The following is a 14,721-nucleotide window of genomic DNA, read 5'->3' on the forward strand; positions in this document are numbered from 1 at the left end:
TCCACTACATCTTGTTGAACCATATGAATAAAGCAGATTACATATATCTTTACATGCTAACCATTCCACTACATCTTGCTGAACCATATGAATAAAGCAGATTACATATACATCTTTACATACAAAATCATGCTAACCATGTATGCATCATAAAATTGCTTGAAGCTGTTGAATTTTGTCTAAAGTAGTAGACTTTTCTGGACTAGAATTCTCACTTAAAGCTGCTGCCATACATATTGTACTCTTTAGATGGTGTCAGGGAAGATGTCCAAACAAGCTTTACCAATTCTAACTAAATTTCCTACAGACATTGCATACTTTGAAGGCATATATCAAATCAAGAAATTAAATGAACTCATTCTTCAGAATAAGCTCAATAGTAGAGTACTAACTTGTTTAATAAGATGAATTATTAAAAATGTTGTTTAAATATCCGAATCAAGCCACAGAATCATGTTTCTTTACTCTAAATAGTGTATCGCTAAAATGAAGGGTAAGAAACAAAGCAAGGGATAAGAGTAGAATATCATTTCAAACCCATAACCTGCATCTACAACAAATATGACAGCATCAGCATACTTTGCTGCATCAATCATGCCAGTGACATTATTTGGACACTCCACAAACTGTATCCGTCTTTTTCCGACTAGGACAACACATTCAACCAAAAAGATATCATGAGACCCTTGTCTAAGAGACCATGATAAACACTACTTCCGAAAATCCCAATATTTATAAGACTACTAATGAAGCAAATCAAGATATGAAATAACAAATATACCTGCTAAAATTCTGATAGGCCCTGCCATGTCGCAATGATTTCCCCTGGTATAGAAACTGACCAAACTCTTAACCAAAAGAGATTTACCGACCCTAGGAGGTCCTTGAACAGCAATAATATATGGTGGTCGTTCTTCTTCAACAGTAGGATCTGGATCATCCTGGTGACGATAATCATCAGCAAATACCTACAATCGACACAAGAAGTTGTATCAATACAAGTTGGATCTGCACAATTATTTTGCGAGAAAATAAAATTTGAAAACCCTAAAATCAAAAGAGAATGTACCTCGTCATCACAGCTCTTCATCTTCTTGTAGACCGTATGGCGGTGTTTCCTATAGAATAAGGGTAAGAGGAATAAAGACTACGATGGGTAGAAGATGCAGAAGCAGCAGCCATTGAGGCGGTGTTGCTTTGGGTAAGGGTGTTAATGGATATCCGAAAACTCCGGTATTCGTTCGAATTCGCATTCGAAATATCAAATATTATTCGAGTATAGTTTTCGGATTCGGATATCCGGATTTTTTTATCCGAAAATGTAGCTAATCGGATACGAATTCGGATATGGAGGTATTCGCATCAGAAATATCCGTATCTGGAATTTATGTATGAATAAATATATTTTTTAAACCTATGAAAGTGTAGATCGTTTCTTTTTTTTCTTTATATTTCGACATTTTGTTAAATTTTATTAAAGATCATAAATAATACTTTTAATTCTAGTTAATTCTTACTATGTAAACATTAATTTTGTGCAAAAATAAAAATATTTACATCATGACAATGTTACAACCCAATCTTTACAATTATTCTAGCTTAGGCGTCACAATATGAACTCATATTCTTACACCAAACACATTATTACACTACATCTTGTTGAACCATATGAATAAAGCAGATTACATATATCTTTACATGCTAACCATTCCACTACATCTTGCTGAACCATATGAATAAAGCAGATTACATATACATCTTTACATACAAAATCATGCTAACCATGTATGCATCATAAAATTGCTTGAAGCTGTTGAATTTTGTCTAAAGTAGTAGACTTTTCTGGACTAGCATTCTCACTTAAAGCTGCTGCCATACATATTGTACTCTTTAGATGGTGTCAGGGAAGATGTCCAAACAAGCTTTACCAATTCTAATTAAATTTCCTACAGACATTCCATACCTAGAAGGCATATATCAAATCAAGAAATTAAATGAACTCATTCTTCAGAATAAGATCAATAGTAGAGTACTAACTTGTTTAATAAGATGAATTATTAAAAATGTTGTTTAAGGGTAAGGAGAAACAGTAGCAGCCATTGAGGCGGAATAAAGACTACGATGGGTAGAAGATGCAGAAGCAGCAGCCATTGAGGCGGTGTTGCTGTGGGGAAGGAGAAACAGAAGAGAGAATTCTGATGTTTAGGTTTAGGTTTTTTATACTCATAGAAAAACGGTTAACATAATCCGGTTTCGGTCTATGGGCCAAACCGCGGCAAATCCCATCATGGATTACAACATGTATTTATAAGAATCGAAGTTTAGGGCCTCCCAAAATCTTACCCTATCCCCACTAAAAACAAACTAAGGTCACAATAATAAAGTCATTTTTGAGATGGATTGTCAACGGGTGATGCTTTCCATTCACATCGAAGAGTTACAAGTTCATTGGTTTATTCGGAACCTTCTTCTTTCAATTGAAGACAATTGTTTTGAGTAATAAACTTTGGTTTCGTAAGCTAGTAATAAACTTTGATGGTCTATGGGCCAAACCGCAACAAATCCCATTATGGATTACAACATGTATTCACAAGAACCGATGTTTGGGGCCTCCCAAAATCTTACCCCCTCCCGACTAGAAACAACATAAGGTCACCCAGTACTAAATCCAGACACCCCTTTATAATTTATAATGTCTAATTTGCCCATAACTAATTATTATAATAATGGTTAGTCTTATCAGCGAGAGAATCAAGTCAAGGCCGTTCCTGAAATATTTTTGCCCCGAAGCAAAGTAAATTTTTTTTGCTCCTATAATTTTTTTCCACAAAAACAGGAAATAGAAAATCATTGTTTCATAACATTAATAGTTAAATGAAACCATAATATGTTTTTATAATGTACAAATTCTAGAAATTAAAGGGCATTGGATTCATTTCAGAGAATTAAATATAATTAGCATCATAATTACTCAAAACTATAGAAACCCGTTATCAACATGGAGGTCATCCATTATGAAAACATAAATTAGGGCAAAAAAGAACTGTTCAAGCAAAAAATATTTACAACATCAGTACCTAATACCCCACCTGAGTTAATGATGGTTGTGAGAAAGGAAAGGGAAAAAAAAAAAGAGGCAGTGGGTACTAACATTCTGGCAGCGTAGTACCTACTAAAGGTGATAATGCACACAGATGTGATGTGTGATGAAAGTTTGAAACCATGAAACAGATAGAGAAGAAAGGAGAATGAGGTAAAAAGAAAGAAAAAAAATTAAACATATCCTAGGTAAATAAGAGAGGGAAAAGTTGTTTCTTCTGAAATTTTCATAATTCTAACATTATTAAAATCTTGTCACTACAACTTACGTGAATAACATTTCAGGTTTTCTGTTGCCCTCAGGCCGTTGTTGCCCCAAAGTGGGGCTTGTTCTGCTTATGGCATAATTAACTTCAACGTCTGAGACTGAAATTCCAAGTTGTGACTGCCATCATTAAGCCTATTCTTATGCACATACCAAAAAATTATATTTGGCATATATGCATTTATTATGGGTATTCCAAACTTCCAAACTCATATGCCTATATGCTGGGAATAATATATAGGCATATACGATGGAGTTTCCAGCAAGCGATGGAAACGATCATAACAACTCTTGGTGGTCATTAAAGCGCCAGCAATAGTCAAGCTGTCGCACGCAGGTCTGATCATCGCTTATCATATCTTCATCCAACGACTACCATTTTTCCCCTCTATAAATACCTAATTTCAATCTCATTTCAAATCACACAAGAATTTCTAAATCTATCAAGAATTTCTCATTTCTCAATCTCCAATTGTTTTCATCACTCTTCTAATTCCTCAAAGAGCATGGCTGATAATGTGAACATGAATGAGTTTGTGAATCCAAAGAGCAAAACCGAATTTTTAACGAAAAGCATAGGCAGTACACGCTTTGCTTTCGTAAAAATTACCTGAAATATTTTGTTCCTTTTTACACTTGGTATTGTCATATGATCAGTAAGCTTTTTAGCGAGACATTATTTGTCTAGTTCTGACTGGAATTGAAGGTCCAAAGAGCAAAACATAATTTTTAACGAAAACCATAGGCAGTTGTACACGCTTTGCTTTCGTAAAATTAACCTGAAATATGTTGTTCCTTTTTACACTTGATATTGTTCTATGATCTGTAAGCTTTTGAGCGAGACATTATTTGTCTAGTTCTGACTTGATATTGCTTTCGTAAAAATGACCTGAAATATTTTGTTCTTTTTTACACTTGATACTTTTCTATGATTTGTAAGCTTTATAATGAGCCATTATTTGCCTAGTTCTGACTGGAATTGAAGGTCCAAAGAACAAAACCGAATTTTTAACGAAAAGCATAGACAGTTGTACACGCTTTTGATGATATTTCAAAAGTGATTGTAGTTGTAGTGGTAAAAAGGTTCTTTTCAGACTTGTGAAGAAAACAATTTTTCTAGATTTAAATTAAACAGGCAAATAAATAAAATAGTTCAAACCTTTAAAGAAAATACCAAGACTAGGATTCCACCATTGACCAATTAAATAGTAAACTCTAAATAATATTCATGCAATTCTATCTTTAAAAATAATTTTAATATTTGCCTCAAATATATTTTTGAAGTAATAATTGTAATCACAAAGTATAAAACATCAAAAGTTTTTAAAACCCAGCATGCTTCATCAAAATAATTCACAACTATTCAATAAAAACTAATATTTCAAATTCAATTCCATGCAAATAATCAAATAATAATATTGCAAATAAATAATAAAATTAGAATTATACCAATCAATATGGACCAATGGCTTCCTCCGTCGTCTCAGCTAATGGGTTTAGCTCCTCATCCCAAAAACACACTCACAAGATGTATCCATGGATTAATAGGTGTTTTTATTGATGTAAATAGTGTAGAATTGAAGTTTGTAACACTGTAATAGTGTTACAGTGTCACTGTTACAAAAGGGAAAGAGCTGAAAATTAAACGATACTTTTCTGTTGTTGTATAACAACGACACTCGTTTCTGGTTTTAAGACTGTTGAAGAACGACTGCCTTAGCAGGTCTGTTCTTCCTCTTCTTCTTCCTCCTCGAACAGCAGCAGCACTGTAACTCTCTGTAATCGCTTCTCCTCGGCTCTCCTGGACTCTAAGCTCTCTCCTAAAGGTTTCTAACCCTTATATGACTTAAACCCAACTATTTATATGCTTTGAATCACCTTGAAACTCGATCAAACTCGTTGAAAATCTCCATTATTCTCTACGGGCAGTTTGAAGAATAATCCTCTTCTTGTTGCGTTCCACCCTGTTTTTAGCTATTCTCTCGTCTCAAATATCTTCTAGGACTTGGACTCAACTTATTTCAAGTATATCCCACGCAAGAAAATCCCATAAATCTCTCTGACCAATCCCAAACCCTAAACAGAGAAGCCGTATCCTGTTGGGACTTTGATCAATTATTCCGACTTATCCAGCCCAATTGGATGGGTCTAGACGATTGCATTAGGCCTGTTATGTCTTCTAAAGTCAGTAGGTACCAAATATGCCCATTGAATCTCCTCCTAAGTCGCTCAAATCTCTGCTCAAAAACTGTTGTCGCTGCTGCCTTTTTTTCCCGCCAATTTCTGTTTTGAATTGTGAAGATGACCTCCCCCTATCCAGTTCCGGTGTCCCTTTAGTACATGCCCTGAGATGGGGTGCCCCTTATCCAAATTAAGGGTGCCTTTAGCAATTCTTCTGGGATGTTTTCCGCACTTTTTCAGGGTTCCTCCGGGGTATTTCCGGTACACTATCAACGGCGATCCAAGGGCCACATTTTTAGCCAATTTCGCCACAAAGCCTTATTCTTCCAAAAACACCTACAAATAAATAAAATAACCAAATGAGTACGATATCGAGCACTAACAATATATACAAATGATCTATATTAGACCCATAAATGCGTCTATCAGCTTTGCTTTTGTAAAATTAACCTGAAATATTTTGTTCCTTTTTACACTTGATATTGTTCTATGATATGTAATCTTTATAATGAGCCATTATATGTCTAGTTCTGACTGGAATTGAAGGTCCAAAAAGCAAAACCGAATTTTTAACGAAAAGCATAAGCAACTGTACACGCTTTGCTTTCGTAAAAATGACCTTAAATATGTTGTTCTTTTTTAAACTTGATATTGTTCTATGATCTGTAAGCTTTTTAGCGAGACATTATTTGTCTAGTTCTGACTGGAATTGAAGGTCCAAAGAGCAAAACCGAATTTTTAACGAAAAACATAGGTAGTTGTACACGCTTTGCTTTCGTAAAATTAACCTGAAATATTTTGTTCTTTTTTACACTTGATATTGTTCTATGATATGTAAGCTTTCTAACGATGCATTATTTGTCTAGTACTGACTGGAATTGAAGGTCCAAAGATAAAAACCGAATTTTTAACGAAAAAACATAGGCAGTTGTACACACTTTGCTTTCGTAAAAATGGAACTGAAATATGTTGTTCCTTTTTACACTTGATATTGTTCCATGATCTGTAATATTTTTAGCGAGACATTATTTGTCTAATTGGGAAGTTCTTTCAGAGGCCATTGCAGTCTCCCTAACAGCATAGCCGACTCTTACCGCAAGTCTCATTAATAAACCATATACACACATAAAACAATTTGTGGTTACCTTAATAATATCCTGAACAAGAACAATGAGAATTTCATTTCTTGGAGGTTGCAAAAGTGCAATTGAAATTATTGTTCTCAAACATAGAATTCTCAAAGAAACACTAAACGGTAGAAGAAATGTTACCTAATCGAGGATTCATACACGGGAACTTCTATACAATCGACATTGCTTGTGTAACATAAGATCCGATGCCAGTACATTACCTCTTCACAGACAAAGTAACTAATTTAATCTAATAGACAAGGCTGCAGGGATATATTATTAATAGACTTGACACTCTGCAGTGCCATTTGCCTTCAGCTCTTCTCTCTCTTTGACTAGCCTTGACAACTCTGCTAGTAGTAGTGCCCGATCTTCCTTCGGCAACGGCCGTGGTTCCTCAATTTCCTACTGCCAGTTAAATGTACAAATCTAGTCAGACACAACTTCATTATACCCCAAACCAAAAAAGTTAAACCAGAATATATGCAAAGAAATCAACTACAAGGAAAGCGATAACAAGATATCTTGGAGGAATTTATGCAAGCATAAAGACCTTCAACTATTTAACAGAGCTCTGCTGGCTAAATCTGCATGGATGACAAATGGGTTAAAGCTCTGAAATCCCATTTATAAAAGAAAACACTTCATGGAAAGTGGGTGACGGCAAAAGAATTAAAGCGTGGAACTATGTTTGGATCCCAGTACCCAAATAGAATGCTCCAAATCCCTATGCAATTACTACAGTCCCTCTGTTTTTAAATGTTGATAGCTCTACATCGAATATCAATCTATTATCGGACATATTTCCATATGAAGTTGTTACAAAAATTGTAAGCGTGCAAATTCGTCAAGATCAACAAGACTGTGTCATTTGGAACCTAGAGAAACGAGAAAGGTTTTCAGTCAAATCAGCTTACAGGAAACTATATGAGCAACATTACAACATTCAGTCTACCAATTCTGAAAGGTTTTCGGTCAAATCAGCTTACAGGAAGCTATATGAGCAACATAACATTCAATCTACTAATTCTGAAGTAAAATATTGTTCAGGCTGGAAATGCTTTGGAATCTTCAAGTTATCCCAAGAATACAACATTTTCTGTGGAAATGATTAACTGACATTCTTCCTACAAAGCGAAAGAACTAAAGCGTGGAACTATGAGTAACATTGATGTTAGCTTTTTTCTTGTTCTTCATCAGAAACTGGTTCAGATGTGATGTGGATTGTGACTATGCTAGAGCTGTGTGGTTTGGCATTCCAGGAGAGCAATTTAATCCACAAAACTACAAATCTTGATGAATGATCAACTAAAGTTTAGAGTCAGAAACCCAAAAATGAAAACAGGTCCTAAAGCATAGAGTCGGATACCTAAAACTTAGAAAAACCTAAATTTGGAGTCAGAAACCTAAGTAGAGTTGAAAACTTATAACTGTATTAAAGGGCAACTTTCTTGAGGACGCTCAGTCTGTAAACTCCGAAGCATCTATTAAATTTTTCTTCTTCTTTCATACCAAAAAAAAAGGGGTGGGTGGGGGTCAGTTTTTACCTTACGGAACCTCACCGCACGCAACTGTTCAGGCGAATCCCGTCTAAGAGTTGATGCTCGCTCTTTCCTCCTCTCAACAACTATAGTTTCCACCTCTTTAAACTTATCCTCGGCTAATTTTTTATTATCCTCTACTAATTTTTTATTACCGTTGGAAGATCTTAAACGGTTCGCCTCTACCACAAGCTTAAGTAGTTCGTGGTCCTTGGGTTCTAATGGGTCTATATAGGTCTTCAAAAACAAAAATAAACCACATTAGCACTTTTCACATAAAGACGATTGACAATTTAAAGCCACAGAAAAGTATAAACCTTATGAAACGATTCATAGTCGGCAGGCACAGAGAGTTGACACCCAGAGGTTTTCACCCCACTTTCCCATATGCGGTCAGGCTGCACAATAAACAATACAATAAAGAAAATAAAGCAATAAAATCGTTGCATAGAACATGATACAACAGTAGCATTCAAAGTAAGCAAACACAATTTGGACATTGAAGGTCTCAAACTAAGTATACTGTAAGCACAATTTGATACTATAGACCACATTAAAGGTCTCAAGTAACATTTTGCTGATTCATAAATTTTACAGCACAAAAGTAAATATAATTCAGATGCAAATTAGAGAACATAACTACGAACACAAACCTCATCAATTTTCCCACAAATTCCAGTAGTAGTATGAATTTTTGTACACATATCCTTTAAAAGAGCAGTCCTCCTGCTTTTCTTAACTATCTTCACTGACCCCTGATTAGTATCAACTACATAAGCTTTTCCTAAAAACCGAAATGCTGCCTGGAAATTCAAAAAAAAATCAGTTCAGAAACCGAAATAACTGAATGATAATTATTATATAAGCATTATAAAATTAACTTTAACCAAACATGAACAAAAAACATCAGACCTTTTTGTCTGCCAGACTTTGCACCACAGCAAGCCCAGTACCAAGAGGTGCAAGGGGGGCCCAGAACATCGCAAGACAGGGCTTGTTTTTCGGAGTGTGATTAAGCCCCCGATAGCTGCCATGGCCGTCTTTGAAGGCATAAATAGGTCTTGTCTGGTACCTCCTCCAACCAACTGAAACAATTATAGGGTCCTTGGTCTTCAATAACTTTGTATGCCAACTATGTCGTTTAAGTTTCACCTGGAAGAGGAAACAGAATTCATTTACATTTACAGTAAACAGACATAGAGTCTCTCGAAACAATAAAATAAAGAAGTACAATCAAATATGGAAGTAGAACCTGAATATATCCAAGATTTTCTTCTTCAAGACTGATACCTCCAACAAGAACAGGCCGACAAGGATCATAATGTTTGACCGTCTCAAATGGGACGTCATGCAACTCAAAACTTACATAAGTTCCTGCTCTGAAACACCCAATCTTCATACAAGTTAACTCATTAAGATCCCCATCAGAAGGTAAAGGGAACGGATCAACGAATTTAGTAACGAAAGCTAAAGGAAAATCGCCAACTCCAGCAATATGCACCTGGCAACAGAAAGGATTTTTCTAATTTCAAAACTGAGTGGGAAAAAAAAAGTCTGTCACCAGAAATACCTTAGTTGTTTCCTCGATGTAACAACCTCGAAGGTAACCTTTTAGGATGATTTTTCTTGAGCAATTTTCATCATCCAATTGGACCGTCTCTTGAGTGACATCTTCAAAGTAATCCACCAACAGATAAGGTCGTGCAGCCCTCCATAACAAAGAATGGAATTCCATGGTGGATATATATGCTGCCAGCTTGGCAATCTCATGATTGAAATACCTGTTAACATCGTATTGCAAGCTAAATAAGATGTTTTGATTGGTATTCCTTGGATATACTTTATTTTTCCTCTTCAAGTGATTCTCTCGGGTTACAAATTGGCTCGACCATAACGAAACTAACAATAACAAAGATAGGGATAAGAATTACGAGATGCTACTTTCAGTATTCATCTGAGGAACTTACATCTCATCATTATCGAGACCAGATAAGCAAAATATTTGTGCTCCTTTGCATATCTCAGTCTGGAATTGATCTACCAGGATTCACTGAGTGTTTGCGAGCATGGTTTTGTTCCTAAAGGTATCAAGATATGTAAGCACCCCCATAACCTTGGGCATCCCATGAACTTTTAAGAGTTCAAGGAACTCGAATGTTTCCTGAAATCAACAAAGACATTTTAATTAGTCGTTTGAGGATTGAACATACTTTGAATTCAATTGCCCAGCTCTTATGATAGATTTTGTCTAAGGGGTATTGTATAATATAATTACAAGAATGCTTACACAACATCATGTATCCTAGAAACCATGCTCCACATAAACACATAGCAGGGCTGAACATCAATGTAAGAAATACAAACAAAAGCAAAACATAACAGAACACAGAATACTTCCTTCAAAAATCAAGCTAACAGGTGTCGATTAGACTTCACTATTAAGTTAACAGTTCTACAGTACATCATGACAATGTTACAACCCATTTTTTTACAATTATTCTAGCTTAGGCGTCACAATATGAACTCATATTCTTACACCAAACACATTATTCCACTACATCTTGCTGAACCATATGAATAAAGCAGATTACATATATCTTTACATGCTAACCATTCCACTACATCTTGCTGAACCATATGAATAAAGCAGATTAAATATACATCTTTACATACAAAATCATGCTAACCATGTATGCATCATAAAATTGCTTGAAGCTGTTGAATTTTTCTAAAGTAGTAGACTTTTCTGGACTAGCATTCTCACTTAAAGCTGCTGCCATACATATTGTACTCTTTAGATGGTGTCAGGGAAGATGTCCAAACAAGCTTTACCAATTCTAATTAAATTTCCTACAGACATTGCATACCTAGAAGGCATATATCAAATCAAGAAATTAAATGAACTCATTCTTCAGAATAAGCTCAATAGTAGAGTACTAACTTGTTTAATAAGATGAATTATTATAAATGTTGTTTAAATCTCCTAATCAAGCCATAGAATCATGTTTCTTTACTCTAAATAGTGTATCGCTAAAATGAAGGGTAAGAAACAAAGCAAGGGATAAGAGTAGAATACCATTTCAAACCCATAACCTGCATCTACAACAAATATGACAGCATCGGCATACTTTGCCGCATCAATCATGCCATTGACATTATTTGGACACCCCACAAACTGTATCCGTCTTTTTCCGCCTAGGACAACACATATTCAACCAAAAAGATATCATGAGACCCTTGTCTAAGAGACCATGATAAACACTACTTCCGAAAATCCCAATATTTATAAGACTACTAATGAAGCAAATCAAGATATGAAATAACAAATATACCTGCTAAAATTCTGATAGGCCCTGCCATGTCGCAATGATTTCCCCTGGTATAGAAACTGACCAAACTCTTAATCAAAAGAGATTTACCGACCTTAGGAGGTCCTTGAACATCAATAATATATGGTGGTCGTTCTTCCTCAACAGTAGGATCTGGATCATCCTGGTGACGATAATCATCAGCAGATACCTACAATTGACACAAGAAGTAGTATCAATACAAGTTGGATCTGGACAATCATTTTGCGAGAAAATAAAATTTGAAAACCCTAAAATCAAAAGAGAGTGTACCTCGTCATCACAGCTCTTCATCTTCTTGTAGATCTGTATGTATGAAACTCCATTTTCTATATAGGAATCTCCCACTTTTCGTTTTCGATCACGAGGTGAAGAAAAATAATGTCGATGACGAGACCGTATGGCGGTGTTTTCTATAGAATAAGGATAAGAGGAAAGACTACGATGGGTAGAAGATGCAGAAGCAGCAGCCATTGAGGCGGTGTTGCTGTGGGGAAGGAGACACAGAAGATTCTGATGTTTAGGTTTAGGTTTTTTATAGAGAGATTTCCTGTTTAGTCCACTAAACCCGATTCGTATTAGTGGCTAGTCCAGCGGGAAACAACATTTACTCCCTAGTCCAAAAAAGATTTGAAAAGAGTAAAATTACTCTACTAACCCTAACATATAATATACTATGTATGTTAGTAACATATGTAATATGTAGTAACATATATCCTAGTATTAATACTAGTTTACTAGTATACTAGTATACATATGTGATATGTAGTAACATATGTAACTAGTATACATATGTGATATGTAGTAACATATGTAACTAGTAATATGTAGTAACTAGTAACATATGTAATATGTAGTAACTAAAAACTAGTAGCATACTAGTAACTACTAGTATACTAGTATTAATATGTAGTAACATATATAGAACAAATGTAGTATGTAGTAACATATGTTACTAGTATCAATATATTATATACTGATACTACATATTAATATGTAGTATGTTATACATTGGCACTACATATTAATATGTAGTAACATTACTAATATGTGGTATGTTATATATTGATATTACATATTAATATTGATACTACATATTAATATGTAGTATGTTATATATTGACACTACATATTAATATGTAGTGTCATATTAGTATGTAGTATGTTATATATTGATATTACATATTAATATGTTACTAGTATACTAGTTACTACTAGTAAATTAGTCTACTAGTATAGTACTAGTTACTACTAGTAAACTAGTCTACTAGTACACATGTTACTACTAGTATAGTAGAGTAGTTACTTAATACTAGTTTACTAGTATACTAGTATACATATGTAATATGTAGTAACATATGTAACTAGTAATATGTAATAACTAGTAACATATGTAATATGTAGTCATATTAATATGTAGTGTCATATTAGTATGTAGTATGTTATATATTGATATTGATATTACATATTAATATGTTACTAGTATACTAGTTTACTAGTATAATACTAGTTACTATTAGTACTACTAGTATACTAGTATAGTACTAGTTACTACTAGTAAACTAGTCTACTAGTACACATGTTACTACTAGTATAGTAGAGTAGTTACTTAATTTACGAGTAACATTTTAGTAACATATGTAATATGTAGTAACTAATAACTAGTAGTATACTAGTATTATATGTAGTATGTAGTAAAATATGTAGTAACATATATAGAACAAATGTATATGTAGTAACATATGTTACTAGTATCAATATGTTATATACTGATACTACATATTAATATGTAGTGTTATACATTGGCACTACATATTAATATGTAGTAACATTATTAATATGTGGTATGTTATATATTGATATTACATATTAATATTGATACTACATATTAATATGTAGTATGTTATATATTGACACTACATATTAATATGTAGTGTCATATTAGTATGTAGTATGTTATATATATTACATATTAATATGTTACTAGTTACTGTTAGTACTACTAGTATTAGTACGTACTAGTTACTACTAGTAACTAGTATACTAGTACACATGTTACTACTAGTATAGTAGAGTAGTTACTTAATACTAGTTTACTAGTATACTAGTATACATATGTAATATGTAGTAACATATGTAACTAGTATACATATGTAATATGTAGTAACATATGTAATATGTAGTAACATATGTAACTAGTATACATATGTAATATGTAGTGTCATATTAGTATGTAGTATGTTATATATTGATATTACATATTAATATGTTACTAGTATACTAGTTACTATTAGTACTACTAGTATACTAGTATAGTACTAGTTACTACTAGTAAACTAGTCTACTAGTACACATGTTACTACTAGTATAGTAGAGTAGTTACTTAATTTACGAGTAACTATTTTTACTATTAATATAGTACATATTGATATGTAGTATGACCATATTGATACTATTAGTATGTAGTAACATATTACTAGTAATATTAAATGTGTTGATACTAATTAGATCTGTAAGGGTGTTTTAGGCATTTAGAAAATACACTTTATAATCTCCACAAAATTTTTGGACTAGCGAGTAAATAATCTAGTCCAAAAACATGTTTTTGGACTAACGAGTAAATGTTTTTCGTGGGTGGACTAGCCATTAACTGGGTCATGAAAAATTGGACTAAATAGTAATTCCTACTTTTTTATACTCATAGAAAAACGGTTAACATAATCCGGTTTCGGTCTATGGGCCAAATCGCAACAAATCCCATTATGGATTGGAAAATTTCTTGTTGGTCCTAGGCCCATATAGTTATTTATAGTAGGGTCAACCGGAATTTTTTTTTATACGGAGGTCCAAATTAATTATTAAAACATGAAAAGTCCATAATGCCCATTACTACCAAACGTGTGTGTCTACACTGCTTACAATTTGAGTACATATCTGGTACACTGCTTAAAAATTCGAGTACATATTGCTCACACTGTTTACAAATTTGAGTACATATCTGTCTGAGTACATATCTGTCGTACTGCTTACAAATCCGATTATATATCTGAATGCTTACAAATTCGAGTACATATTTGCTGCACTGCTTCCAGGTGTAGAGTACATTTGTAAGAATCAATGATAAATAAATAGAAAACGTATTACATCACATACATTGT

At 33.8% G+C, this 14,721-nt stretch overlaps 2 protein-coding genes and 1 long non-coding RNA gene across 3 annotated transcripts; all 3 read right to left on the minus strand.

Annotated features, from left to right (window-relative positions):
- Nucleotides 1-461: 461 nt before the first annotated feature.
- LOC113277178 (ribosome biogenesis protein bms1-like) lies at nt 462-9,615 on the minus strand. The gene is made up of 8 exons (XM_026526336.1): nt 9,469-9,615; nt 9,129-9,368; nt 8,870-9,019; nt 8,534-8,614; nt 8,223-8,453; nt 6,964-7,080; nt 782-968; nt 462-646 (listed from the first exon to the last, which is right to left on the minus strand). Exons 1-8 carry the CDS (start codon nt 9,613-9,615, stop codon nt 462-464), a joined length of 1,338 nt encoding a protein of 445 aa, XP_026382121.1.
- Nucleotides 9,616-9,690: 75 nt separating this feature from the next.
- Nucleotides 9,691-10,234, minus strand: LOC113277214. Its single transcript, XR_003324788.1, has 3 exons — nt 10,184-10,234; nt 9,787-9,997; nt 9,691-9,717 (listed from the first exon to the last, which is right to left on the minus strand). It is a non-coding gene; the product is annotated as an uncharacterized LOC113277214 (long non-coding RNA).
- A 28-nt stretch (nt 10,235-10,262) lies between these two features.
- LOC113277215 (ribosome biogenesis protein bms1-like) lies at nt 10,263-11,634 on the minus strand. The gene is made up of 3 exons (XM_026526365.1): nt 11,549-11,634; nt 11,293-11,411; nt 10,263-10,377 (listed from the first exon to the last, which is right to left on the minus strand). Exons 1-3 carry the CDS (start codon nt 11,574-11,576, stop codon nt 10,264-10,266), a joined length of 261 nt encoding a protein of 86 aa, XP_026382150.1. The 5' UTR covers nt 11,577-11,634; the 3' UTR covers nt 10,263.
- Between the last annotated feature and the right edge of the window lie 3,087 nt (nt 11,635-14,721).

The sequence above is a fragment of the Papaver somniferum genome, chromosome 5, assembly GCF_003573695.1.
Source record: "Papaver somniferum cultivar HN1 chromosome 5, ASM357369v1, whole genome shotgun sequence".
NCBI lineage: Eukaryota > Viridiplantae > Streptophyta > Magnoliopsida > Ranunculales > Papaveraceae > Papaver > Papaver somniferum.

Coding starts and splice junctions, on each gene's coding strand:
- LOC113277178 (XM_026526336.1), bottom strand. CDS start 9,615: ATGAAGATTGGGTGTTTCAGAGCAGGAACTTATGTAAGTTTTGAGTTG. Junction 8,615..8,869: donor TTTGTGGGAAAATTGATGAG/GTTTGTGTTCGT, acceptor TTTATTGTGCAG/CCTGACCGCATATGGGAAAG. Junction 8,454..8,533: donor ACTATGAATCGTTTCATAAG/GTTTATACTTTT, acceptor TTGTTTTTGAAG/ACCTATATAGACCCATTAGA.
- LOC113277215 (XM_026526365.1), bottom strand. CDS start 11,576: ATGGCAGGGCCTATCAGAATTTTAGCAG. Junction 11,412..11,548: donor GCCTATCAGAATTTTAGCAG/GTATATTTGTTA, acceptor GTGTTGTCCTAG/GCGGAAAAAGACGGATACAG. Junction 10,378..11,292: donor CAGGTTATGGGTTTGAAATG/GTATTCTACTCT, acceptor TGTTGATTTCAG/GAAACATTCGAGTTCCTTGA.